A 27,870-nucleotide genomic window follows, 5' to 3' on the forward strand; every position below is an offset into this window, starting at 1 on the left:
TCGATACAACGACGGCCACCTTCCCCAGAGACCTGGCGCTCTCCCTGGACCTTCTGGACTACAACTCCCGTCAGCCCCCGGGAGAGCGGCCGAAACACGCGCGGGAATTGGAGGCGCCTCAGCTGCCTTTGGCCCAGTGCGGCTTCCGTCACGCGCGCGCGAGAAAGAGAGAGCGTGTCCCCGCGCGGCCGCCGTAGCGCGCTCTTTCGAGGGAGGCCTCAGGTTGCCATGGCGGCGGCGGCAGTGGCAGTGGCGGTTTCCTTCGCCTCCGCTCGGCGCCTGTGAGGGGGAAGTGGGCGAGTGGGGCCTAAGTTGGCGCTGCCGACCCGGCCGGCCATGGAGGACGAGCTGTACCTGGAGAACATCGACGAGTTCGTCACGGACCAGAACAGAGTCGTGAGTGGGGGTGGGGAGGGGTGCGGAAGCGGGGGGGGGGTCTCGCAGGTGCTTCGGAGGGGGAGGGGAGGGGGCTGTTGGGGGGGAGGGGGGATTGGGCGGAGCGGGGGGAGGCCCGAACTCACAGAATATTTTTTATTATTTTTATATGTAATTATTATTTTTTTAAACATATCATTTTCAACAGTAATTCAACATACTTTTACATCTTATTCAAATTTTTTGACTTCCATCAATCCTGTCTGAAAACATTCCAATCTAATCTCTCAGTATGCATTTCTTATCTTCAATATTACAGTGGTACCTCGGGTTACATACGCTTCAGGTTACATACACTTCAGGTTACAGACTCCGCTAACCCAGAAATAGTGCTTCAGGTTAAGAACTTTGCTTCAGGATGAGAACAGAAATCGTGCTTCAGCAGCAGCAGGAGGCCCCGTTAGCTAAAGTGGTGCTTCAGGTTAAGAACAGTTTCAGGTTAAGTACAGACCTCCGAAACGAATTAAGTACTTAACCTGAGGTACCACTGTACATCTTATTCAAATTTTTGACTTCCATCAATCCTGTCTGAAAATTTTCCAATCTAATCTCTCAGTATGCATCTCTTCTCTTCCATATTACAGTGGTACCTCGGGTTACATACGCTTCAGGTTACAGACTCCGCTAACCCAGAAATAGTGCTTCAGGTTAAGAACTTTGCTTCAGGATGAGAACAGAAATCGTGCTCCAGTGGCGCGGCGGCAGCAGGAGGCCCCATTAGCTAAAGTGGTGCTTCAGGTTAAGAACGGACCTCCGGAACCAATTAAGTACTTAACCCGAGGTACCACTGTACATTTCAAACTCATGACCAATATCTCTATCTTTTTCTGCTTTGTAACACTTTGTATATTTCTCCCTACAAAACTTCTTGTAGTCCTACTAGCATAATTTGTTGATTACAGTTGCTCTTCAAATAGTTCATATACTTCTTCCAATCTTCTGTAAATCTCTGGTCCCGCAGGTTTCGAATCCTTCCTGTCATTTTGTCTAATTCTTATTAATTTTGTCTAATTCTTATCCATTAATTTCATCTGCCATTCTTCTTTCGTCAGAATTTCTTCTTGCTTCCATTTCTGGGCTAACAATACTCTTGCCGCAGTTGTTGCATATAAAAACAATTTAACATCTTGCCTATTAATGTCCTGACCTATAATACCAAGTAAAAATGCTTCTGGTTTTAAAAAAAATGTAAATTTCAACATCTTTTTCATCTCATTATATATCATTTCCCAGAAGTTCTTTACTTTTTTACATTCCCACCACATATGATAAAATGTTCCTTCTTTTTCTTTACATTTCCAACATTTATTATTTGTCTTATACATTTTAGCTAATTTCACTGGTGTAATTTGCCATCTATACATCATATTCATCATATTCATACGAACTCACAGAATAATCATAGACTTTGAAGGGACCCCGAGGGTCATCTAGTCCAGCCCCTAGGGGGTAGGGCCCACACTCACCAGCCCTACTATGTTAAATATGTATTCTGTACAGCGGTACCTCGGGTTAAGTACTTAATTCGTTCCGGAGGTCCGTACTTAACCTGAAACTGTTCTTAACCTGAAGCACCACTTTAGCTAATGGGGCCTCCTGCTGCCGCTGCACCTCCAGAGCACGATATCTGTTCTCATCCTGAAGCAAAGTTCTTAAACTGAAGTACTGTTTCTGGGTTAGCGGAGTCTGTAACCTGAAGCGTATGTAACCTGAAGCGTGTGTAACCCAAGGTACCACTGTAGTTGACCTCCTTTCTAGTGTTTTCTTTTGAAATCTTTAGGATAATATCTTAGTTTTCTGTTATGTTGCTTTGACTGTATACCCTGCTTACTTCAGATTGTTTTATCTGTGTTTTATGGATTTAATATGCTGTAAACTGCTTTGAGGTTTTTCTTTAAAATATGAAGCGGTATAGAAAGTTCAAAAATAAAATAAATAAAATACAGGAATCTTTTGCCCAGCGTGGCGCTCGAACCCACGACCTTGCGATTATGAGTCTCGTCTAGCATGAGTGCCAGATTTACATATAAGCTAAACAAGCTATAGCCCAGGGCCCCACTCTATTGGGGACCCCCAAAAAAATTAAAGAGGGAAAAACTGGCTGTATATTTCCAAAATATAAGATAAAAAACAAATAAAATAAAACCTACATACAGCAACAGTGTTTTGTGTTGTGTAGGCTCCTATTTGTTATGTGCAAATGGCTTTAGATACCTATTAGGTCCGTAAATTACCATATAGCATATATTCAACACACAAAAACAGCGACCATTTGTTGTTGACAAAGAACAGCTGGACATATAAATGGCCCCATTACCCTCAGCAGCTTAGGGCCTCATCAAACCTAAATCCAGCCCTGCATGCTCTACTGACTGACTGAGTTAGTTATATAAATATATTTATATTTATATCTAAATGTATTTAAATATATTGTTGTGTATTTATTTGTAGCCTGCCTGCCCCCCCCCCGACAAGGAATCAAGGTGGCTTACAGATAAAAGTAACAGCTTGAAAACATGGGGGGGGGGTGTTAATTACAAAAACCCAATTGAACATTAATAGAATATATATCTTGTGTGTGTGGCAAAAACATGCAAATAATTACAAGGAAAACAGTGTGGCAATTGCCCTTTCTTTAAAAGCAGTCCATTCCCAAAAGTCTGTTGGGACAAGCAAGTCTTCTCACCTGCCAGGCAGAGCTAATCCATCTCCATCAGGGAGGGAGTCCTAGAGTCTCAGATCAGCTGCAGAGAAGGTTGTTTATTGCAGCTATATCCTACCTTGAACCCAATGGCAGTGGGTTAAAAGAAAACTGGCGCAGAAATGATGGGCTTGGCTATCTATGGGCGATTGCAGTAACGATGGTCGGCAGTTTTTGGGGGGCTGCTGGCACTTGTTGCATGTTGAAATTGGATTGTTCTCCATTGCAGGTAACATACAAATGGCTGAGCTATACACTAGGTGTTCACGTCAACCAAGCCAAGCAGTAAGTATTGATATACAGTCATACCTCTTGTTATGTTTGCTTCAGGTTAAATATTTTCAGGTTCCAACCTGGAAGTACCGGAAAGGGTTACTTCCGGGTTTCACCGCATGCGCAGACGCTCAAAATGACGTCACGCGCATGTACAGAAGCGGCGAATCGCCACGCGCAGACGTGGGTTGCATTCTGCTCATGTTGCGAACGGGGCTCTGGAACGGATCCCTTTCGCAACCAGAGGTACCACTGTATTGATAAAAAGAGGAGCAAGTCTTCTCAACTGTAGCTTCAGTTCTCCTCTTAAGGCTAAATAATTCTCGGTGGGATTTTTTAAAAAAAAGATTGAGTAGAATAATTCTTTATTGGAAGCGGACTGCCTTCACTAATAATAACTTTATCAAGGAACTTAAGGGATTTATCTTCATTTTAGTGTCTCTCTCTCTCCCCCCCCCATTTGCGCAGGATGTTGTATGACTATGTGGAAAGAAAGCGGAAGGAGAATTCGGGAGCCCAGTTGCATGTCACCTATTTAGTGGCTGGAAACCTCGTTCAGAATGGACACACAGTGAGTGCACAGCTTCTTCCATTACAAGTACAAATGCCTTACACCTCGGGGGTTGTTGCCCATAACGTATGGGCAAAGGAGTTCAGTGGGATTATAAAGGGAAAGAGAGCAGATGGGGCTTGTCAACCTGGGAAGGTAGCCCAATCAGGAGAAGGAAGACTCTGATCCTAAACATCCACCGCCTTCTGGGATATCTTTGGGAGAAGAAAAGGCTAAGGAACAAACCCTACACAAATCTGTAGTGCAGCTTGTGCACCTCCTTCCCAAAACTCCTGCAGCCAAGCTGGTGCCAAACGGATTGCTCTTCTTTTCTTAGGACCCCATCAATGAGGGTGTGTGTGTCTTGCCATACACACAGCCCAGGCGTGTCACCTCAGTGACAAGGACGAGGAGGTCACCTCAGTGCTGCTAATGCAGCGGTTTGACCTCACCCTCAGAGGCACACTCCATTGTTAAGACAACGGGCTAAAGAAAGCGGACAGTGCTTCTGTAGTCAGTAACAGTTATTGAAACTGTCTTTTTGAAGCATTAAGTGTTTGGGTTGAAACCAAAGTGACTAAAAATATTTGCATTTCCAACCAACTTCGTTCAGTGTGTTGGGTGTGCTACTTTCCCGTACATTCTAGAGCAGTGTTCCTTGCAGAAAAAGTACAAACGCTGTCATGTCTCTACAGCAGGGGTAACCAACACAGTGCCCTCCAGATCAGGCACCTCCAAACTCGGCCCTCCAGCTGTTTTTGGGACTACAACTCCCATCATCTCTATCTAACAGGACCAGTGGTCAGGAATGATGGGAATTGTAGTCTTAAAACAGCTGGAGGGTTGAGTTTGCCTATGCCTGCTCCAGATGATGCTGGACTACAACTCCCATCGTCCCTCACCATTGGCTGTGCTGGCAGGGGCTGATGAGAGTTGTAGTCCACAACGTGGGAGGGCACCCCACTGGCTGCTCTTACTCTACAGCATCTGAGGTCCATGGTGATAATAGAATCATAGACTTGTAGAGTTGGAAGGGACCCCAGAAGTCATCTTTTTTTATATATATATATAAATTTTTGTTGGGTTTTCACATTTTTTAAAGACATCACACACAAAAAAAGGACAAAGACAAAAACATGTATAATTTCAGATCCATGCTTTCTTAACCTTGTTCCTTGACTTCCCCCACCCCCCTTCCTACATCCCAGTTCCCATAATTCAGTCAGCAAGTTCTTATCTCTCATCCTTACCATATAGTATTATTTTTTAACTAAACTCTTCTTGGTTAGCCAAATTCCATTATCAGCCTCTCTTATAACAATTAAGTTCTTTCCTAAGGTAGACCCAAATTCTCTTCCACAGATTTCCCACTCTTAATTAGATATAGATCATACTACCTGAACCCAAAAGTCATAAACATTTATAAAAATCTTTTCTTTTTTCCCCTTCCCCGGTTTCAGTCCCCTCCTAAATACATGTCCATCATAACCCCAGAAGTCATCTTGTCCAACCCCTTCTGGTGCAGGAATCTCAGCTAAAGCATCTATGACAGATGACCAACCTCTGCTTAAAAACCTCCAAGGAAGGAGAGTCCATCTCTTGTGGGAATCTGTTCTTATTGTCAGAAAGTTCTTCCTGATGTTTAGTCGAAATCTTCTTCCTTGTCACTTGAAGCCATTGGTTCAGGTCCTCTCCTCTGGAGCAGCATAGTAGCCCTCTTTAGACTTCATGCAATCAGATGATTTATTATTTGTGAGAGGGCAGCAGGCAAGAGCGTGTCCTCTGTGTGTGTCTGTTTTCATTGCCTTCCAGCAATGAGTCTTGTATCCGAAGGCTTTCCACACATTTTGGAATCCTGGACAATGAATGAGCAGAAGGTGATGAAAATGGGCACTGGGGCCAGGGGCCAGATCCGGCATGCTTACTCGGCTGCCCTCCTCATGAGTTGTTAACTGAAGGAAGAAATAAATGAAATAGCAACTCTCTTGTAGTAATGAGCTTGGTCCAGCAGAGGGCACTAATGTGCTGCGAAAGGGACATTCCTGAGCATTGGGTGTTTGAAATAAAGGCTTTTCAAGGTTGTGGGAGGTGTTGAGCTGATACTGTTGTCTGTGATGATTTATAACTGATAATTTCAATTGTTTCGTACAATACATTTTGCAGTATGTTGTAACCCACCCTGGGACCATAGGGTGAATGGTGGATAGTTAATAATAATAATAATAATACATATTATTTTGCTGAAAGCTTTTTGGATATTTGGTCTGGCATGCTCTATGAGAGGGCAGCCCCACCCCCAGTAGGATCACTGCCTAGTACTACAATGCTGGGCAAGGGAAACCAGAGTTTATTATTCATACAACAAGAGAAATTCACACAAGTCCTTTTGAAATACTTAAGCTAGAAGTTGGGGGACAAGAATGAGGCTGCAGTCCTAAGTTGCTTTCTTAAAAGTGAGTTTTGCTGAGATCTAAAAGATTTTGTTGCAGGTTAAACATGGTAAGGATCAGAATACAGTGGTGCCTCGCAAGACGAAAAGAATCCGTTCCGCGATTCTCTTCGTCTAGCATTTTTTTCATCTTGCGAAGCAAGCCCATTAGCGGATTAGCGCTATTAGCGGTTTAGCGGCTTAGCGGCTATTAAAGGCTTAGCGGATTAGCTGCTAAAAGGCTATTGGCGGCTTAGAAAAAGGGGGGGGGCGGAAAAAAAATCGCAAGACTAGCAAACATTTCGTCTTGCGAAGCAAGCCCATAGGGAAAATCGTCTTGCGAAGCAACTCAAAAACGGAAAACCCTTTCGTCTAGCGGGTTTTCCGTCTTGCGAGGCATTCGTCTTGCGGGGCACCACTGTATTGCTTTACTAGCTAGAACAAAGATCTCAGGGTCATGAGTTTCAACCCCACGCTGGGTGAAATATTCCCGCATTACAGGGGGTTGGACTGGATGGCCCTTGTGGCCCCTTCCAATTATATTATTTTATATTTTGCTTCTTTAACAAGTTGCCATTTCTTTACAGTGCCACAAGGTTGCAGTAGTGAAAGAAGAAAAGCTAGAAGGTAGGTCCATTGAGAGCTGTGATTCCAAAGAAGCTTGCTCTGTCTTTGTAAATAATCCTAACATCACTTTTTTCCGTTTGCAAATTTATGAGTTTGGGTAGTGTTGCTAGTTTGTCTGGAACACCTTGCTTCCATGCTATGTTCTAAGGATGTTCCCACATTTGTTGCTAACTCACCTCTGTGTCGTCGTAATGCCTCTAGAGTGAGGAACGGAAAACACAGCATTTAACATTGGTTTGGAATACTTAATGCAGCTATGGTGTGAGAGTGATGAAGAGAAAATAGACAAAGCTACACAGGACTTCACATACCTTTGGAAAGGTGTCTGAAGCAGCATACTCCCATATCTAGCTTTGTATTTATGCACTTTGTATCTGGGGGAAGAACTGTAGCCTAGTTGTAGGGCAGTCCCCAGGCACCTCCAGATAGGGCTGGTTTTTAGATCGCTGTCTGGAAACCTGGAGAGTCTCTGCCAGCCAGTATAGAAAATACTGAGCCAGGGGGACCAGTGTTCCTACTCTGTCTAAGGCAGTTTGCATGCAGGTGAGGGAGTGGACCAGAAAATAATGCAAATAGCCACCTTCCCCCACTGGCCCTCTGATTGCTCTTGGCGTGGAGATTGGTTGGCTGAAATGTGAGAGGGTTAAGGGAGCTTGTACCTGTTGGAAGTAAATTATAATAAAGAGGTGGGATGAAGCTTACCTCTGGAGAGGCTCAGCATGTCTTGCCTTATATACTTAACCATTAACTAAAGGTAAAGGGACCCCTGGCCACTAGGTCCAGTTGTGGACGATTCTGGGGTTGCGGCGCTCATCTCGCTTTATTGGCTGAGGGAGCCGGCGTCCAGCTTCCGGGTCATGTGGCCAGCATGACTAAGCCGCTTTTGGCGAACCAGAGCAGCGCACCAAAATGCCGTTTACCTTCCCGCCGGAGTGGTACCTATTTATCTACTTGCACTTTGACGTGCTTTCAAACTGCTAGGTTGGCAGGAGCAGGGACCGAGCAATGGGAGCTCACCCGTTGCGGGGATTTGAACCGCTGACCTTCTGATCGGCAAGTCCTAGGCTCTGTGGTTTAACCCACAGCACCACTTGCATCCCGTGAACCATAAACTACTGTATCCCAAAGACTTGAGGGAAATAACTTAAAAGAGCACAAACCCCTTCAATGCAGAATAGAACTTAGTCTGAATGTTAACAATCCACATACCTGGTTTAAACTCTAATTTCTGAATGCTCAGTCCTTTTTCATTCTTAAGGGGACATTGCCTACGTGTCAACTTTCCCCTACCCTGTTCTACTTTTCCTTTCATCCAGTTAAACCTCTGTGTTGTCTGACCTTTCTCAGGGGGAGTTGTCATGCTTCCTGTCCCCTCCTGCCTTTCCCTCTTGACGGGCTCCCCTTTCCCTGCTCAAGCAACGCAAACAGTATTCAAGGACCAGAATCTCAAACAACTGCCCAACAATTTTGGTGCTCCAGTTGCTGCAGTCCCTGAGGTCAAACGAGGAGACAGATGATCAGGTGTTCCCTGAATGAGTTGTCCTGAAGCACTCTCCTTGGAAGTCTCCTCTTCCTGGTTTGAGCACATGCTATTTTCACTTGCGGTCAGGACAATATCCCTCCCTGCTTTGAGGACTATGACAAGCACCAGACCCAGGCCTGGGTGGAGAGCCAGGCTTGGCTGCGTTGTGCTGTGCTGTCCTTTGCAGGCACATGAAGCACTTCTGAAGCACAGCGTGATTGCGGGGAGAATCCTGCCCCATCTCCAAACACAGGCAGTTAGAGCTTCAGAAGCGTGGTGCAATGCGTACTAGTCCCAGCCCTCGTCCTGAGCTTGGAAAAGTTGATCTGTTCCCAGTCTTGCACTCTGCTCCAGAAGCACTTAGACAGCCTCTGAGATCCAGCGCGACACCAGAGATAAAGATCTCATCCCAGGCAACAATTCTGGCCAGAATCAATGTGCTTCTGGATGCAAGTCTGTGCTTCAAAAATTGTGCAACCTCAGCCAGTTGTCCGCATGGGGTTGGGGGGGAAGTGTGATGCAGAAGCGAAAGCATCTGAGATTACAGCCAGCTACTGTAGAGGTGAGGCAGACATTCCTCCAAACTTCTGTTTCGACCAAACTCTGCTTCGTGTGATCTGATACAGCCTTGGCAGAAGCGCTTGGGCTGCAAGCCCTCAGATTGTTATCGCAGGTCTAATGTTTCTGCTTCTCAGGGGAGAGGCGTGTGGGCTAGACATTTTGACTACAAATGCTTTTGTAGCCATAATTCAGCTGTATGGTAGACAGTCTTACATTGTGAGTCTCTTGACAGCCAAACGTTCAGCTGCCAAGAGCATGATAGTTTCAGAATAGTCGCTTTAGGTACTGAGTGAAACTGGCAAGGAGCAATGCAGGCTTCTCAAGAGAGTCTTCTAAGGTGTCCTGGGATCAGTTCGTTTGTTGGGTGTCCATTCTCGATTTTAAGAGTTACCGTATTTTTCGCTCTATTGGACGCACCGGACCACAGGACGCACCTAGTTTTTAGAGGGGGAAATCAAGGAAAAAAATATTATTCCCCCCCCCCAGCCCCAAAGAGCAACGGACAGGCTGCACGCAGCCTATCCACTTCTCCCAGAGCTTCTCGGGGCTGCGGGGGAAGCCCGGGTTCCCCCCCCCCCAGCCCCAAAGAGCAAAGAAGCCAAGACAGCGCGCGGGGTCCATAGCCGCGCAACCTCTCCAGCCAGGAGCTAAACCTCTCCAGTGCAGCTAAAGAAAAAGACAAGGCAGCAAGCGCAATCCATCCCGCTCGCTGCCTTGGCTTCTTCTTTAGCCTTGCGCAGCATCTTTAGTCTTGCGCAATGGGATGGATTGCGCCTGCTGTCCACCGGGGCTGGACTAGATGACTCCTGGGGTTCCCTTCCAACCCTGCAATTCTATGACCTCGGAAGGTGTTTGGGGTCTCCACCACTGGAGGCTTTTAAGCAGCAGTTGGGGGACCATCTGCCTGGCGTTCTTTAGATGTGATTCCTACATTGTGAGGGGGCTGGGCTAGATGACCCTCGGGTGGCCCTCCCAACTCTATACAGTCCTACAGTTCTGCGGCAGGGGATCCACAGCCACTTCACACAATGCCCACTCCCAATTTTCATTGGAGAGACATGTGGCTTCACTGTCTAGGTAGGTACCCCCCTACCTGCCACACTTCCCCCACCCCACTTAAGCTGGGGGGGGGGGGGAATCCGCTGAAGCCTCCAGCAGCGGAGGATCCATGGTCCCCTTCCTTCCCTCCTCCGTAGTTGCTTTGAAGCAGGAAAGTGGGAGAGGAGCTGCTTACACGAGTGTAAGCTGCCCCCCTCCCACTTTCCTGCTTCAAAGCAATCACGGAGGAGGAATCCGCTGCAGCCTCCAGCAGCGGAGGATCCATGGTCCCCTTCCTTCCCTCCTCCGTAGTTGCTTTGAAGCAGGAAAGTGGGAGAGGAGCTGCTTACACGAGTGTAAGCTGCCCCCCTCCCACTTTCCTGCTTCAAAGCAATCACGGAGGGGGGAATCTGCTGAAGCCTCCAGCAGCGGAGGATCCATGGTCCCCTTCCTTCCCTCCTCCGTAGTTGCTTTGAAGGAGGAAAGTGGGAGAGGAGTTGCTTACACGAGTGTAAGCTGCCCCCCTCCCACTTTCCTGCTTCAAAGCAATCACGGAGGGGGGAATCTGCTGAAGCCTCCAGCAGCGGAGGATCCATGGTCCTCTTCCTTCCCTCCTCTGTAGTTGCTTTGAAGGAGGAAAGTGGGAGAGGAGCTGCTTACACGAGTGTAAGCTGCTCCCCTCCCACATTGCCGCCTCAAAGGGAGCCCGGGAGGAGGGAATCTGCTGCAGCTTCCCCCACCTCCCGCAGAAGCCGCACGCTCTTTAAAGGGGCGGTGCGGCTTCTCCTGGCTTTTCTGGGAGGTGGGGGGATTCCCCCACCTCGTAGAAAAGCCTGCAGGAGCCGCACAGCCTTTAAAGAGGGTGCCGCTCTTGGGGGCTTTTCCCCCAGGAGGGAGAAGGGACTGCTACAGCCAGTCAGTCCCTTCTCCCTCCTGGAGAAAAGCCCGCAAGAGCGCACGAAGCTTGTGTGCGGCTCTTGAGGGCTTTTCCCGCCTGCCTCCCCCCTGCATTCGCTCCATAGGACGCACACACATTTTCCCTTGCTTTTTAGGAGGGAAAAAGTGCGTCCTATGGTGCGAAAAATACGGTATCCCCTCCCAATATTTCCCCCAGTTTTGTGCCATGATCATACACATATTGCCATTGCCACATGTATATGGAGGCACCAGTTTGCACAAGCTTCACCTGAGCATACAAGTGTGGCCTCCCAGCAGCCCAGTGCACTCCCAGATCGCTTGTCGAGTTGCGAACCACCCCACTGAGAAATGGTTGCTTTTTATAAGGTCCTTTCCATTTCACAGACCCGTCTTCCTTTTCAGCAATGAAGTCAAAGCTGTCCACCATCGCCAGCGTGCACGTCTACAGCATCCAGAAAGCCATGCTCAAGGACAGCAGTCCGCTCTATAACACGGACTACGATGTCATCAAAGCAAACCTGCAGAACTGCAGCAAGTGAGTTCTGTCTTGGTAACTGATCTGCTGGTCATCCAGATAAGCCCACCTTTATCTTGCCATCATTGCAGATTGTGATCAGGCTGTAAGCGATCTCCAGAACCCATCTCAGAGGGTTCCTTATTGTGCCCCTTTCCCCCCACTCTGCTAGGAAAGGTTTTGAGCTGTTTCTCTCCCCCCCCCCCCCCCCCCGTGCTGGTTTTTCTTTTGCTTGCTGTTTCAATTCAGAGTTGGCAACATGCAAAGTGTCCTAAACTTTTCCTTTCTGACAGTCCGTACCAGTTTAATTGCTATGTTCTCATTTACCGTATTGGCCCGAATATAAGCTTCACTTTTTTTCCCTAACTCGGACTGTGAAAAGCTAAAGTGCGGCTTAAATTCACGACCTTACAAAAATGGGCTTTTTTACAATATCGCTCCTGAAACAGACAGATGGTAAAACGGAACGGGTGTGAGTGCCTGTGGAATTTTAAGGGAGTGGCTTATATTCGGCTATTGCCTTTTTTTCTTTTTTCCCTCTTGAATTTTAAAGGTGCGGCTTATATTTGGGCTGCCCAAGTAAAGTATTGCTTTACTTGGATTGTCTGAATGATTATTATTTATTTAATTCATAAAAAATTGAATGTATCTTAATTGTAAAAAAATACCTCAAAGATGTTTACAAAAGATGAACAGTAAAATCAAGAAAAATTTACACCCCTGCTTTAAGACATGCAAAAGCTAAAGTATAAAACAGGCTAAAATCACCTCAACTTTCTAAGCAGCTGAGTAGGCTTGTCTAAACAGGAATGTTTTTAGCAGGTGCAAAAAGAATACAGTGAAGGCACCTGCTTGATCTCAATAGGCAAGGAGTATTTCATATATTTATATCCTGCCTTTCCCCCAAGTTGGCATGAAAATATATTTGTTCTTCTGGCCAGTTCTCTTCAGTGAAAAGAGATTCCCTTGCTTCCTGTCCACACTGCTGTGCTTGGGCAAGTGACTCTTAGGACAAGTTTAAAAGACATTTGTATAAAAAGGAGCAGAAACCTTTCTTGGTCTGCTCCCATCTTATTGGTCAGTATGACATAATGTTGTTGTCGCACATGTTTAAGGAATGCATGAGAAATGAAACAGGAATTGTTTTCTCAGGAAACACCTTTATCCCAAGGCTCTTTGAGAGTGTTTGGCATGGACGTCAGATGATAAAACTCCCAAGTCGCGCTAACTGAAGTTTTTCCCCTCCTGCTACCCAGGTTTAGTGCTATTCACTGTGCTGCTGCAGTTGCCAGGACAGCCGCTGAAATGTCTCGCGCCGAAACCCCGGCCCAGGTGGATCGCCAGCCACCTCATGGCGTGGATAAAGCCGCTACTCCTGTGGTCAACGGCCATGCCCCAAGCGCTTCTTCAAAGCAGACCTCCCAGCAGCCCAAGGGCATTATGGGAATGTTTGCAGCCAAGTCTTCCACCAAGTCCCAGGAGACCCCGAAAGAGACCAAAGTGGAAGCTAAAGAGTCACCAAATGTAAGTTTCCAGGCTTTGGCACCCTTTGTCATCAGCTACCCTTCCCCCCCCCCCCCGGGACGCGGGTGGCACTTTGGGTTACACCACAGAGCCTAGGACTTGCCGATCAGAAGGTCGGCGGTTTGAATTCCCGCGACGGGGTGAGCTCCCGTTGCTCGGTCCCTGCTCCTGCCAACCTAGCAGTTTGAAAGCATGTCAAATTGCAAGTAGATAAATAGGTACCACTCCGGGGGGAAGGTAAACGGCATTTCCATGTGCTGCTTTGGTTCGCCAGAAGCAGCTTAGTCCTGCTGGCCACATGACCCGGAAGCTCCCTTGGCCAATAAAGCGAGATGAGCGCTGCAACCCCAGAGTTGTCCGTGACTGGACCTAATGGTCAGGGGTCCCTTTACCTTTTTACACTCCCCCCCCCCCAACTTAATCCCCGGGCTGCACTGTAAAGTGCAATTTTGGACACAAAGGCATGAAAGGGAGAACAAATAGAGTTCGCTTTGAATATGTTCATTGCTTCCAGGCCTCCACAGCAAGTAGCAAGGCACCTGCTAAAGGAAATCTGCTGAACAACTTCTTTGGAAAAGCTGCTCTGGGTAAGGATTGTCGAGCCCTATTGTCAAGGGCTAAATACAGCTTATGGCATTTACATTCAAATCCTTGGCTCCAAAGGGCTTATTATAGCTAGATAAAGGATAAACTAGCAATTTGTTCCTAAGCATGCCTCTTCATTTGCAAATCTTAAGGAGTTCAGCGGGGAAATATAGGTAACAAAGGCTTGCTGAAACAAAACGTTTTCAGCAGGCTCGTTGAGGATGCCAGCATAATGTTAATAGGCAGGGATTTCCACGCCACAGGTGCTGCAATATTGTGGCTCCTCCACTGAAGGTCTGGAGGGTGGCAACACGAGAAGAGGCCTTTTCAGTGTTGGCTTCTCACTTGTTAAGTGCTCTACCCAGAGGCTCACTTGGTGCCTTCATTACTTATCTTTAGGCACCAGGCAAAAAGATTTAATTTCCCCAGGCCTGTGGCTTTTAGTTATCTGTGGGTAGGATGTTATTGTTGTTGTTTAGTCATTTAGTCGTGTCCGACTCTTCGTGACCCCCTGGACCAGAGCACGCCAGGCACCTTCCACTGCCTCCCACTGTTTGGTCAAACTCATGCTGGTAGCTTCAAGAACACTATCCTCTGGCATCCCCTTCTCCTTGTGCCCTCCATCTTTCCCAGCATCAGAGTCTTTTCCAGGGAGTCTTCTCTTCTCATGAGGTGGCCAAAGTCTTGGAGCCACAGCTTCAGGATCTGTCCTTCCAGTGAGCACTCAGGGCTGATTTCCTTAAGATTGGATCGGTTTGATCTTCTTGCAGTCCATGGGACTCTCAAGAGTCTCCTCCAGCACCATAATTCAAAAGCATCAATTCTTCGGCGATCAGCCTTCTTTATGGTCCAGCTCTCACTTCCATACATCACTACTGGGAAAACCATGGCTTTTACTATACGGACCTTTGTTGGCAAGGTGATGTCAGGATGTTATAGTCCTACCTTTAAAAAATATGAATGCGTTTTATATTTTTATCTTGTTTCAGTTTTATGCTGGTTTCAATGTGTGTGTTACTGATTTCTTGTTGTAAGTCACTTTGAATTATTCTGTTGAAAAAAGCGACAAATAAGTCTGCTTAAAAAAAATAAAATCCTGTTGTACATGCAGACCAGGCCTGAGTATGCATACTGTCTTGTGTGTGATTTATTACATTGCTCCAGTAGCATCTGTCCAGTTTTTCTTTGGTAGTTTTGCCACATACTTCTATCCCTTCCCCACCCTTTGTTGAGAACGGAGCCCCTTCTTGTAGCCAGATCCTACCATAGGGAACAAACTGGTAAACTGCAGCCTTCCTGCTTTCCCTTGTGACAAATGCAGGCAAAGCGAGTCCTGAATCCGAACAGCGAAAGGAAGAGAAAGCTGCAGCCAAGTCCCCGGTGGAACCCAAATCGCTTCCGGGTGCGCCAGAACGTGAGAAACCCAGCAAGAAATCTGACCCTGCAAGAGGACAGCAGAAGGACAAAAAAAGGTAGCCCTCCCATTTAAGTTTATGGTTGTCTAAGGCTTTGGGGGTATAAATGGCCAGCTTGGCTCATTCATTTGCAGGAGTTCATTGTACTGTAACGGAGTGCCTGGAAGGGGAGGAAGGAGGCACACAGATTTTTAAAAGGCCGAGTCAAGCACTGAATTGCATAAGAAGTCTTGAACTCCATTGACTTTCTTCCAGACTGATTGCACTTCTAAATGCTCAGAAACTGGAGGCAGGGTTGCAAATGACGTCAGTATTAAAGCTGGGGCTTGTTGCTGTTTTCCAGCCTAATTTTTCCTTTTAAAAGCCACTCAAGTAAAATGTGCACACACATTGCAGTATTGCAGTATTATTTGAGTATTACACAAATAGCACAAACAATCCAGTGATTCAGCTTTAAACTAGCTGCAATTGTCGTCACTTCTCTGATTCTGATTTTGAGAGCAGCAGAGCAAAAGCTGCTAGATATTCTGTGACTGCTAAACCTAAATTTGTGTCCAGAATTTTTTTTACCAATATTGCAGGCTTCTGTGAGTTTCTGGAGCTCAGATACTTCTCTTCAGCGCTAGATTTGTACGTGTATAGAGTGTCTGGAAGGACTGAGGTGCAGGTGGGGAGCATTGTAAGGGGCGGGGCGCAGAAAGGAATGGGTTGTTGAAAGACAGTGCAAGACAAGAAAAACGCATGCATGCATGCACACACCCCATATTGCATTTGTATACTTTAGCTTGGTGCCTAATAGAAATCTATCACAGGATGACAGGAATAGCTGCTTCACCAGAATCATATAATAGCAGAATTCTGGATTGGAATCCTTCTGTGCTTACTTTTAATTTTAGCTCAAACATTTGTCTGCAGCCTGGTGTGGGCAGTTTCCTGTTGTGGAGGCCCCCTCCCCGCTCGACTTTTTGCCAGTCAGCTGATTCTAACTAGCTGCCTTGTTTTTAGCCCCAGAGGCCTGGAGAAAAGGATGCCCCTTTGGCAGAAGAGCAGAGGCCGCAGTGCCCAGAGTTGTCTCTGCCACCAGTGCTAGCTCGCTGGCACCTTCCCATCAGTGCTGAAAGAAGCCATTAAATTAATTTTTTTTCCACTAGTAAAAATATGATCATGCTAAAATGTATTTCAAAGCCACACCAGACATCTGAGACACTACCTCATAGCGACTCCACTAAAAGAGTATTGATTGGCCGTTTGGGACGTGATTTCTTGTAAAAACTGTGCTTTGGGGACAAACTTGTTTAGACCCCCTGAGGCAGGATGAGATCCCAGGTCTGGGGGATATTAGCTTTCACAGCTCTGCAGTCGCTTTCGTAACGTGGCATTTTGCATCTGAGGTGTCATTGACTTTTACATCCTGCCCTGTTCAAGGGTTCAGAACAAGTTGATTCGTTTTGGGGGATCTTGGGTGGGCTGGTGGTCGTTGCTGTTTTTAATAACACATTGTTTTGTTGGCCTCAAGTCAGAGGGTGCTGGCTGGTAGTTACCATGGTGACACTGAGGTGTAAACCACTGAGCCTCTTGGGCTTTCCGATCGGAAGGTCGGCGGTTTGAATTCCCGCGACGGGGTGAGCTCCCGTTGCTAGGTCCCAGCTCCTGCCAACCTAGCAGTTTGGAAGCACGCCAAAAAGTGCAAGTAGATAAATAGGTATCGCTCTGGCGGGAAGGTAAACAACTTTTCAGTGCACTGCTCTGGTTTCAATGTTCCATTGCACCAGAAGCGGCTTAGTCATGCTGGCCACATGACCCAGAAGCTGTACGCCGGTTCCCTCGGCCTGTAAAGTGAGATGAGCGCCACAACCCCAGAGTCGGTCACGATTGGACCTAATGGTCAGGGGTCCCTTTACCTTTACCTTTTCCAATTGCTAGGAAACCAGCAAGTGCCCCCCCCTTAGCCCAACGGCTCCTGTGTTTCCCTTCTTACTCAGGCTTCTTGAGCGCTGTTAATGGCATGGCATACATATCTGCACACAGGTGATTGTGGTTCCTGATATCTGGACTGCTGTTTGGCTTGCACTTGTCTTCCTCCGGATAGAATCACTACCTCGGATCGTTCTGTTCGTTTTTGATTGCAGAACATACATGACCCTGGGAGCATCTTTTCAGCTCGCTTCTTCCTCTTAGAGTTCAGCGTATGCAGCCGTCTTTAATTATAGGTGGTAGAAGAGGAAAAGCCTGCTGCTATTGTTCTTTGCTCCAGATTAGCAGTCGCGCGTTTTGCGTTTGGAGAAGTTGTTCTCTTTCTGCCTGTTCCACACCCCCAAATACATTTGAGGTGACGAGCCTTATTTGTTTGCAGAACAAAGAGGCTGGAGATGTCAGACGAGGAGGAGAAAGAGGTTGAGAGCCTGAAGAGAAAGAGGCGTCGGATCAAACAGCCTCAACCCGACAACAGTGAAGACGAGGGTAAATGGAAGATGGGGGGGGGGGTGGAGGTTTGATGAGATCGCAGTTACATTGAAGCCAGTATCTCTAGGAGATCCTGGTCTTCTTGGAAGTAAGTGGGTACAGCAGTGCTAAGCATCTGCCCTGGATAAGTGCAAAGTCCCGTCCGACGAGGCTTCTCTTTCTCCTTATGTCTTTGCTATAAATGGTTGTTCTTTCTGCCCAGGCATACGACCCTTCGTCTTACCACTAGGGAAATACAGACTTCTGTGCTGAAAAGAGATCGCCTCTTTGCAGGTGTTTTATTTATTTTTGAGTTGCAGAATTCTTCCCCATCATATTGGTTTCAAATGAAACAAAGAGCTTCCAATAAAACGCAGCTCATGAAAAGAAGATGCCGCAGAAAATAAAAATCAAATATATACGATATGTGATTAACAAAGCAGGCTTAATTTGGATTTGGGTTTGATATCCCGCCTTTCACTCCCCTTCAGGAGTCTCAAAGCGGCTAACAATCTCCTTTCCCTTCCTCCCCACAACTCTGTGAGGTGAGTGGGGCTGAGAGACTTCAAAGAAGTGTGACTGGCCCAAGGTCACCCAGCAGCTGCATGTGGAGGAGCGGGGAAGCGAACCCAGTTCACCAGATTACGAGACTACCGCTCTTAACCACTACACCACACTGGCTCTCTAATTTCTGCTGAAATTAACAGAAATTAAATCTGCTTTGTTAATCAAAGCCTGATCCCTCTCTCTGATACAGTGGCAACAGAGAGGTTGTGGCAATGAGAAGTCTGTTGTAACCAACTAAGTTCTGCTCTTGACTAGACCTATTGAAAGGAATGGATTTAAGTCGTAACCACAAATATAAGTGGATCTGCTCTTGAGTATGACTAATGTTGGAGACAACCCTTTGTCATGCAAGATACACAAATACCCATAATTCAGTTTCTCTTTGGAAACCATGGCATTTCTTTTGCAAGAAACTTTGATCTTTTTCTTTTTAGCATAACCTTGATAATAAGTAATCGAAGGGCAGCAGGAACTGTGTATGGAAGACAGTGTCCCAAATGAAAGGCAGGATGTAATTTAAACATAAGTAAGGAGAGACAGGAAGACAAGCATAGCACACTAGCTCCCACCCCAAATACTGACACCCTCTGCAGGTATCAGCAGTCCCTCTTTCAAATGCAGATCCACAGCCCTCTGGACCAGCAGCTTTCTGGGCGATTTTTTTAAAAGAAAGGTAAGATTTTTTAAAAGACATTTCTTGCAGAGTGAGACTAGTTGGCTCCCTCTTGGAGCTGAGTTCTGTTTCTTGGCAAGAGCCTGCTGCCACGAGTCTCCCCAAAGCTTTTGTTCTGTCTTCTGGGAGCAGCAGCACCTAGCCAGGCTCTCGTAACTCACCACAGCTACCTTGTCTCAGTGAATAAGCCGGGGTTTGTTTTGTGGAGAGTTGTAGGATTCAAAATTGTTTCTAAAATGGTCTAAGTGATGGCACTGAAAGCCAAGCTGGCAAGACAATGGATACGTCTCCAGGATGCTCACCTGTAGCAAGGACTTCCGTGTTCCCATTTGGGCAGATACTGGGCTGCTGTCTGTAATAAATCGCCATATCATAAGTTGCGAACCAGATGCAGCGGGAGTAATAATACTAATAATAATTTATTATTTATAGCCTGCCCATCTGGCTGGGTTTCCCCAGCCACTCTGGGCGGCATCCAACCGAATATTTAAAAAAATACAGCGTCAGACATTAAAAACTTCCCTAAACAGGGCCGCCTTCAGTTGTCTTTTAAAAGTAAAATAGTTGTTTATTGCCTTGACATCTGCTGGGAGGGCGTTCCACAGGGCAGGCGCCACTACCAAGAAGGCCCTCTGCCTGGTTCCCTGTAACCTCATTCTGAACCTGCGCTCTGAACACAACAGGCATCCAGCAAGCCAGGCAGAAGAAGAACTTGGGAGTCCACAGTTAAAGTGTAATTAGCAGCATCACAGAAGAAAACAAAACCAGATACTGTGTTGGTTTGTCCCAGGAAGGCCAAGAATACACAGTTAAAGCTGTTCCTCTGCCTTAAAGGCTGCATGGTGGAGATGGTCATCATAACCTTTGCTGCTGCCGTTTAGTATTCGTGTACCAACATCAAGGTACAAATGGTACCTTGTCACCTTTTCCAGTTCAGGTATATGAGCACCTGCTGGACAGGCTGTACTTTTTCAGTAGCACCTTGCAAGTTACAAAGGGTCTTGCTGGAGGGGTGAACCGGATTTTTCACCTCGACCCCAACTGCATTTATTCTCACAATCGGATAACTGCGAGAATTTGGGATTTAAGCCCTTAAAGGAACCTTTTGGTTGCTGCATCAGTCCTCATCAATACAAGGACAGCACACCTTGGCTGCTGCCGCTGCTTGATCTGACTGGGCGACTTGAGGTGTGTATTTTTGTGCGATGCCCCATGCACTGCCTCTACGTCGCTGCTCATGTTTCCACTCCTCCCCTAACAGAAGAACGCAATTCATTATTCCGTGGTTGGAAGCCGTCCACCAGTAGATCTCAGCCCTGCTTAACCTGCGAAAGGTCGCTTGGCCTGATGCCTGGCCCAGATGCAGCATTCCTGGTATTGACCTAATAAGCTGGGCTGGTTTCATGTCCAAAAAAATACAAGTCACAACTACGTTATGAGCACAGAGCTGCCGCCAGCCAAAAGTGGATTGAAAGGGAAGCTTGGCAGGTGTTCTGTCCAACATTTCCGTTGTTTCTATTAAGCAAGCAGGTTAGCAGGGCAAGTCCCTTCTCTGCTTGCTTACTTACCCCGAGAGAGGCTCCCCATGGCAGTTGTTCTCCTTGAACTCAGCAGGGCTTCCTTGCAACCTTTCAACTAGTCAGGGTGACGCAGCGGGGGGTTGAATGATACAGGTGCCGCTGCTAACGCAGTTTCCGCATTCCTGTCAGCTCAGGGGAGCATTGAAATGAAATCTGCCTTGTGATCATCAATGGCTTTCGCCATTCTCTTTGGCAGAACAACAACAGGTTGTAACTTGCTGCCGTAGCTGAACCCAAATAGCACAGAGTACTCAACGCGAAATGCCCAGGGTTTAGTCAGGAAAGGATCTGAGGACCAAAACATTTTTGAAAGCGTCTTGTGGAATTGAGGAGAGGTTAGTAACCTCTGTATTGACGTGGTTTTTAGACTGCTTGATTGTATCAGGGGTTTTTTAAAGCCACCTCCAGCCATTAGAAGGGACGTGGATGGCGCTGTGGGTTAAACCACAGAGCCTAGCCGATCAGAAGGTCGGCGGTTTGAATCCCCACAACGGGGTGAGCTCCCGTTGGTCGGTCCCAGCTCCTGCCAACCTAGCAGTTCGAAAGCACACTAGTGCAAGTAGATAAATAGGTACCGCTCAGGCGGGAAAGTAAACGGCGTTTCCGTGCGCTGCTCTGGTTCACCAGAAGCGGCTTAGTCATGCTGGCCACATGACCCGGAAGCTGTACACCGGCTCCCTTGCCCAATAAAGCGAGATGAGCGCCGCAACCCCAGAGTCGGCCACGACTGGACCTAATGGTATGGGGTCCCTTTACCCTTTACCTTTACCAGCCATTAGAGATGCATTTTCCCAAAGCTAGTGTCGATGCTTCCAGTTGAGAGCCAGTGTGGTGTAGTGGTTAAGAGCGGCAGTCTCATAATCCGGTGAACCGGGTTCACGTCTCCGCTCCTCCACATGCAGCTGCTGGGTGACCTTGGGCCAGTCACACTTCTTTGAAGTCTCGCAGCCCCACTCACCTCACAGAGTGTTTGTTGTGGGGGAGGAAGGGAAAGGAGAATGTGAGCCGCTTTGAGACTCCTTAAAAGGGAGTGAAAGGCGGGATATCAAATCCAAACTCTTCTTCTTCTTCTTTCGTACATTAAACATGGATGGTTCAAGAGGAGCACACTTTTGATAGGTTTTGGATTCCGGTAAACTGAGAATGGTCTGGTGCAAGGACTGGTGAGAGAGTCAAGTTGCCAAGAACTTACCTAATGGCACAGCAGGCCTGAGATGTAGTGAGTATATCACAAGGGAAAGCGGAGTATATCTGGGAGCCTTTAGGAATTCGTCTTCTTATGATCCAGCTCATATAACGCAGCTCCTGCAAAATATCAAATCAGAGCTTTCAGTACTGAAGGATAAGTTTTTATTGGTGCTTGTGGCAGAGAACGTCTTAAATGTGTGAATTTACAGGAGTGTTGGGCTGTAATGTGAGTTTTGCCAAGGGGGTTTGTTAGAAAAGTTGCTTTTGAGTCCATCCTACCACATGTCTCTGTACCCTCTCGCCCAAAGAATCAAACACATTTAAGAGCCTATATTGGCTGACCAAAATGGAGCGTGTACACTTTTGCTTTTGAAAGGTGCCTCACTGCTTCATTTTCCAAGCTGTCATCAGGGGCCCTTATGAAGATCAGGCCTCAAATACGCATTTCAGTGGCTGATTTAGAAATGAGGCAGGTTTGCCCTGGCTTGAACTAGACAAGCAGTCATAAATATCCAGTGTGCCATGTGGAGGCACACGAGGCTGCTACCGTTCCTTGGGTTCTGTGATGGAAGCAAGGCAAAATGCAAAGGTAGGAAAATAAATGAATAGAATGACACAATGATGCTGCAATCTCTCATTGGGCCATGGTTCCAAAACTGCAACTTAACTCCTCTTTCCCCCTGCAGATGTCCCGGAATCGCCTGTAACTCCTGAAGTGAAAGACCTTTCTCCTGAGCCAGACCTGAACCCAGAGCCGGATCCTCTGCCCATGGAGGTAAAGACTGGTTTTGCAGGCATGTTTCAGACAGTGGGAAACCCCACATTCTGAACATGGGGTTGTCTTTTATACAAACGTCCTTCGCTTGCTTGGCTTACGTAATTTTATGGAGTGGGGAGAGTTTTTGTGGGGTTGGTAAAAAAAAAGGTAAAGGGACCCCTGATCGTTAGGTCGTATTGTGGCCGACTCCGGGGTTGCGGCGCTCATCTCGCTTTACTGGCCGAGGGAGCCAGCCTACAGCTTCCGGGTCATGTGGCCAGCATGACTAAGCCGCTTCTGGCGAACCAGAGCACCGCATGGAAACGCCGTTTGCCTTCCCGCCGGAGCAGTACCTGTTTATCTACTTCACTTTGACGTGCTTTTGAACTGCTAGGTTGGCAGGGGCAGGGACCGAGCAACGAGAGCTCACCCCATCACGGGGATTCGAACCGCTGACCTTCTGATTGGCAAGTCCTAGGCTCTTAAGCTTCTGATTGGCAAGTCCTAGGTTTAACCCACAGTGCCACCCGCGTCCCTTCTTGTGGGGTTGGAGGCAGAAGGAATTAAGGAGGAAGTCTTACCTGGGTCTAAACTATATTTCTAAGGTCTCAGTAGAAGCTTCATTTGCTTCTTAATCTTGCTTAAAAATATTTATATAAATGTATCTCAAGCTGTTGCTTCTCATATACTAGATCACTGGCCCAAAGTGGCAGAATTGGGAATGTAATGCAAGATGAGTGATTCTCAGTTCAGCTGTAATTGCTTTCATTGCCTTCTTTGTGACCGATGGGCTTAGTGAGAAGTGAATTCTTCGTGGCCACAGCCTCCATTAGAGATGATCCGACCCAGTCATGCAATCACAAGCAGATGCCACTTTGCTCTTAACGCTTGGCTGAAAACCCAAAATTTGGCAAAGAGACAAAACCTATTTGTGTTATTGTCGGAGTCTGTTAACATCTCCAAAAGCCCAAAAGGTTTCACTTCAGAATCAATTCACCAAACTTCTCTCTTCAAAGTGGGGTGAATGAAGAAATTGGATGTATTCTGGTTGTTATAAAACGCCACCCAACTTCCAACTTTCCCCAGCTACGCACTTTGATTTTAAAAGCTGAACTGATTTTTTTTTTCTTTTCTTTTTAGGGGTGCTTATTTCTGAGTAAATATGCATAGATCCAACTTGTAAAATACACCTCTCCGCTTTTGGAGGCAGAGGGAATTACAAGTGGGGAGGGTGCTGTTGCAGTCAGGTCCTCCTCGTGGGTTTCCCAGAGGCCTCTGGGCAGCCATTGTGAGAATAATGATTGATGATGAGGATAATAATAATAATTTATTATATGCTGCCCCTCGGACTGCGTTGCTCAATTCACTCTGGGCGGCTTCCAACAAATCAAAACATCAAACACAGCAAAACATTGAAATCTTCCCTGCTTTCCGACCGGAGGAATGGCCTCTTCCATTGGTAGCACATTGAGCCCCTCCCCTGGTCCGTGGCAGCCACTAGAAAGGGGCAAAAAAGTAGATGCTGTTTGTCGCAACGTTCACTGCACACCATCTTCACAGTCTGCAATGTCCTCTTTTTTAGGCATCGGCAGGAGAGAAAAAACGGAAGCGGAAGCGAGTGCTGAAATCCAAAACGTTTGTCGATGAGGAAGGCTGCATAGGTGAGGCTTAGCTGTGGGGCTGTCCTGGGATTAGCCAATGAACCGTGTTCGTTTTAACTGACCGATTAAGTAACGTAAACAGTAGCAAAAACAGCGAGCTGCTGTTGGATACGGGAGGGCAAATCCCTTTGGGCTCTGTATTAACGGGTGCGGTGCAATTTGCGTAGCATCCTAAGTTACCCTGCCAAGCTCGGGACGCGCTGGCATTTTGTGTAGGAGCCCTTTCTCAAGACCCGTTGGAAGTGGGGGCCTTGGGAGCCTGGAGGAAAGTGGGGAAGTCTGTCCGTGTGTTGATGAGAAACCCTTGGTGCGCATTCATCATGCAAACCTCTAGCCTGGGTTTTGTCAAGTTAGAAATGGATTAAGGATCTGACTTTTCAAGTTTGGCCAAGTGTTCTGGCCTCCACTTCAGGCGCCTCCGAAGAAACAGGCTCTTTCTTTTCTGTCTATCCTCAGCCAACCTCCCCCCCGCCCCCGTCCCCCACCTCTCCGAAAGGATGCATCCAGAGCTTGCAATAACAAAGATGGACCCCCCTCTCCCCTTCCAAAGAAAGTGTGGGTTTTACTCTTTAACTTCAGTCTTTTCTAAACATGTCAAGAGTGGGAAGCTTTCCTTCACCACTTGGAATAAATAGTCCTCTCTGGAATGCTGACATTACCGATTTGCAGTCCAGATCCGGCCCAGTTCATTGCTACCCGCACCTCTGGTGTGTTCTTGGCAGACGGTCTGGTCTAGCAAAGAAAGAACGGAACGGAATCGTGGTGAGAATTGTTTGGGTGGGAGAAGAGGCCTAGCCATACATTCAAGTCGGAGATCTGAATGTTGCCTTTGCCGAACTCCCAGAATGTTTGTATTTGTATATGCACATCTGTCAGGGGTTGGGATGAGGGGCATTTGGGTCGTAGGTATGTAGAGGATTTCTAGGTGTCCAATCCAGAGAGATTTCCCACTCCTCCCATGTTTAGCTTTGGGTTCCTGTTGCGAGCCAAGCTATTATGGCTTGCGTCAGGGGTTTCATACTACAGTCATACCTTGGGTTGAATATGCTTCACGTTGAGCGCATTCGAGTTGCGCTCCGTGGCAACCCAGAAGTAACGGAGCGCGTTACATCCTGGTTTCGCCGCATGCACAGATGCTCAAAATGATGTAACGCGCATGCGCAGAAGTGGCAAAAAGCGGTGTGCAGAGGTATGCCGTCACTAGTTCTGTTTCCTTCTGGATGCGAACAGGGCTCCGGAACAGATCCCGTTCGCATCGCAAGGTACCACTGTATATGGATTCAGTCTAAGGCAGTGTTTCCCAACCTTGGGCCTCCAGCTGTTTTTGAACTACAATTCCCATCATCCCTGGTCTTGCTAGCTAGGGATGATGGGAGTTGTAGTCCAAAAACAGCTGGAGGCCCAAGGTTGGGAAACACTGGTCTAAGGGTGAGGAAAGGCCAGCAGGCCCAGGAATATAGTTCTCCAGGAGAAGAACGGTGAAGGCAAGATGGGAGTTGGGTTGGGCAGCAATCAGGAGTCCGTGCCATGCTTGCCTCCTTTGGTGGCCTTCAGAATTGGGGGGTTGATCTGGGGCCGTTTTAAGAGACTGTTGGGTAACCCAGAGGCTGCAAGAATCAGGGACTTTCCAGTGGTGCAACCGGTTCATGCCGCCCTTTTGTTTCCAGTGACCGAAAAGGCTTATGAGAGCGAGTCCTGCACAGACAGCGAAGGCGACTTCCGCTCCAAGCCCTCTGCGGCTCGCAAGCCGCCTGCCGGGGCTGCCAAGAAAGAGCCCAAGGAGGAGAAGAGAGGCGCAAAGAGAGCCACAAAGGCCAACAAGCAGGCTTCCATCATGGGCTTCTTCCAGAAGAAATGAGCTCCAGCCACTGCCTGGTTTGCAGAAGCTGCGTCAGAGGAGGCCGCCACCCTTTTTGAGGCACAAATACTTACCGTGTAAGTGGGCTTTCTCCGGAACCGGGAAACGAGACTCGCCACACGTGGGAACCTTTCGGTGCCAAAGCTGCTTAGAAAGCAGCCACTAGAGGCAACAGAGTCGCTGTTTGAGAATCAAATTAATTTGCTTTGTGCGGGCCTCTGAAATATATATCTCTATATGTAAAGGCCAATTGTTTCTTTTAGCCGCCCCGTCCTGCGGCAAGCCCCGCAGGTGGGCTGGCCTCTCCCACTGGCTCAGGTCAACGAAATGTGACGCGTCTCAGTATCCCCACCAGCTATCGCTGTCCCACCTCCAACCCTTTCCTCTCCACAGTGGTGCCTTCAGAGAGCTTGATGGAGTCTTCAAGGTTTCTCTGCGGCCAGGCAGCTATTTGGAAGGGAAATCTCGCGGGCCCTTCACACGGTTGCCTGCTCTTGTAGCTATGCGGAAGGGCAGCGATAGCTTAAGAACGTTGGTGGGTCTTTTTCCTTGTCTCAACCAAACGCTGTGAAAGGCGGGAGAAGCAATGGCAGCTTTAGAAATGTCGAAAAGAGTATTCTGGCCGTGAATCTTGACGCAGGCTGCCTCTGTTATGATAAACACTGGAAATGAGAAACAATTCGGAACCAGCCCGGACTGCCCTCTTCGCTCCATCTGTTTGTATGGAGCTTTTCCCCAAATAATCTTTTGCCCTTCTCGTCTTCCTCCTGTCATTCGGAAGGGGAGCCCAACCAAAGACCGCCTGTAGCTGCTGCCTTGCATGGGGTTTGCATCAGTTTTAGCATAAACAAGGTGGGTTGGGGTCTCTGACTGGTTGGCTTCCTTGATCAACTGCCAAGCAGGGTGTGTGTCCCCCCCCCACACTTTAATGGAGAAACCATTTGTTAATGAGGAACCAAATGACGAGCAACCCCGTTTCGGAAGATCCAACTCTTTTTTTAAAAGTTAGAATGAAAGGAAAGGAGCAGGGATGGAGACCGGCCATTCTTCTCACAATGCTGCAGTTTGGACAGATCCGTTCAATGAAACATTAAGAGAGGGCAAGAACTCCATTCTGGTTTGGTTTAGGTCTAGCGGTGGAGTGGGCGGTCTTCCACAGCCACTCACTAAACCACAACCAAAATAGAGTAGCAGGTAGAGCTGCTGGTGACGTTAAAAAGAAAAGAAAAGTCATTTGCCTATTATAGATGGTGCCCAGGCCGAAGGAAAAACAAAAGGGGTTCATTATTCAAACCCCCTATTACAGAAATAATATTTTTATTTTGAGGCTTAGCCGTGGAGGTTTCTCAACCTCCCCAAGCCTCCACTGAAACTAGTCTGGTTTCTGAAATCCATTATTTGAACAATCGGAATCCGTTCACGGCTGTGGCAGATGCACGAACCGGCCTGCCCCTCTGGCTGGCGTCCTTGGGGGTTTCACGTTCAACATGGTGTTCTTGTAGTTGCTGATTTTATAATGAAGTGCATTCAGTCCTTAGCCCAGGCCTGCAGGCTGGCCTTCCTGACAGACAAGCCTGCTTGGCCGCCTCATCCCAGCTTTCCCCTACGCTTGGGAAGGTGGGTTTGGCAGCATCCTCGCCTACGACCATTCCTTCCCCAACCTGGTGCCCTCCAGATGAATTTGACTATTAACTCTCACCAGACACAAGCAGCAGGGGTGTTCTGGTGAGAGAGTTACAGCCCAAAACATGGAGGGCACAATGTTGAGTGAGACTACTCTTAAGGAGTTCAGGCCAACAGCTGAGTAAGGCTTCACATCCTTGGGTTAGCGTTGGTTATTTTTTAATATGAAATAGGAGGCCTCTGCTGGAAAGCCTTAGTCCATTTTTTGCCAATCTTTTTTTTTTTAACTCTTTCCCAATAAAATAACACTTTCCCCTTCCTCCTTTGTGTGCTCAGATGTTTATGTTGGGGCAAAAAAGCAAAATGTTAAATAAAGATGCGGTCTTCTGCTAAACATCTTTTTTTTAATAAATAAAAAAATCTTGCTGAA

At 47.3% G+C, this 27,870-nt stretch overlaps 1 protein-coding gene across 1 annotated transcript; it reads left to right on the forward strand.

The window, feature by feature from the left end:
* The first annotated feature begins 188 nt into the window (after positions 1-188).
* Positions 189-27,870, forward strand: POLD3 (DNA polymerase delta 3, accessory subunit). Its single transcript, XM_077926871.1, has 12 exons — positions 189-396; positions 3,366-3,421; positions 3,878-3,980; positions 6,975-7,014; positions 11,456-11,588; positions 12,824-13,091; positions 13,606-13,678; positions 14,998-15,148; positions 17,445-17,551; positions 22,228-22,316; positions 23,881-23,959; positions 25,627-27,870. Exons 1-12 carry the CDS (start codon positions 337-339, stop codon positions 25,815-25,817), a joined length of 1,350 nt encoding a protein of 449 aa, XP_077782997.1. The 5' UTR covers positions 189-336; the 3' UTR covers positions 25,818-27,870.

The sequence above is a fragment of the Podarcis muralis genome, chromosome 4 (genome assembly GCF_964188315.1).
Source record: "Podarcis muralis chromosome 4, rPodMur119.hap1.1, whole genome shotgun sequence".
NCBI classification, from domain to species: domain Eukaryota; kingdom Metazoa; phylum Chordata; class Lepidosauria; order Squamata; family Lacertidae; genus Podarcis; species Podarcis muralis.

Coding starts and splice junctions, on each gene's coding strand:
- POLD3 (XM_077926871.1), top strand. CDS start 337: ATGGAGGACGAGCTGTACCTGGAGAACATCGACGAGTTCGTCACGGAC. Junction 11,589..12,823: donor AACCTGCAGAACTGCAGCAA/GTGAGTTCTGTC, acceptor CCTGCTACCCAG/GTTTAGTGCTATTCACTGTG. Junction 23,960..25,626: donor CGATGAGGAAGGCTGCATAG/GTGAGGCTTAGC, acceptor TTTTGTTTCCAG/TGACCGAAAAGGCTTATGAG.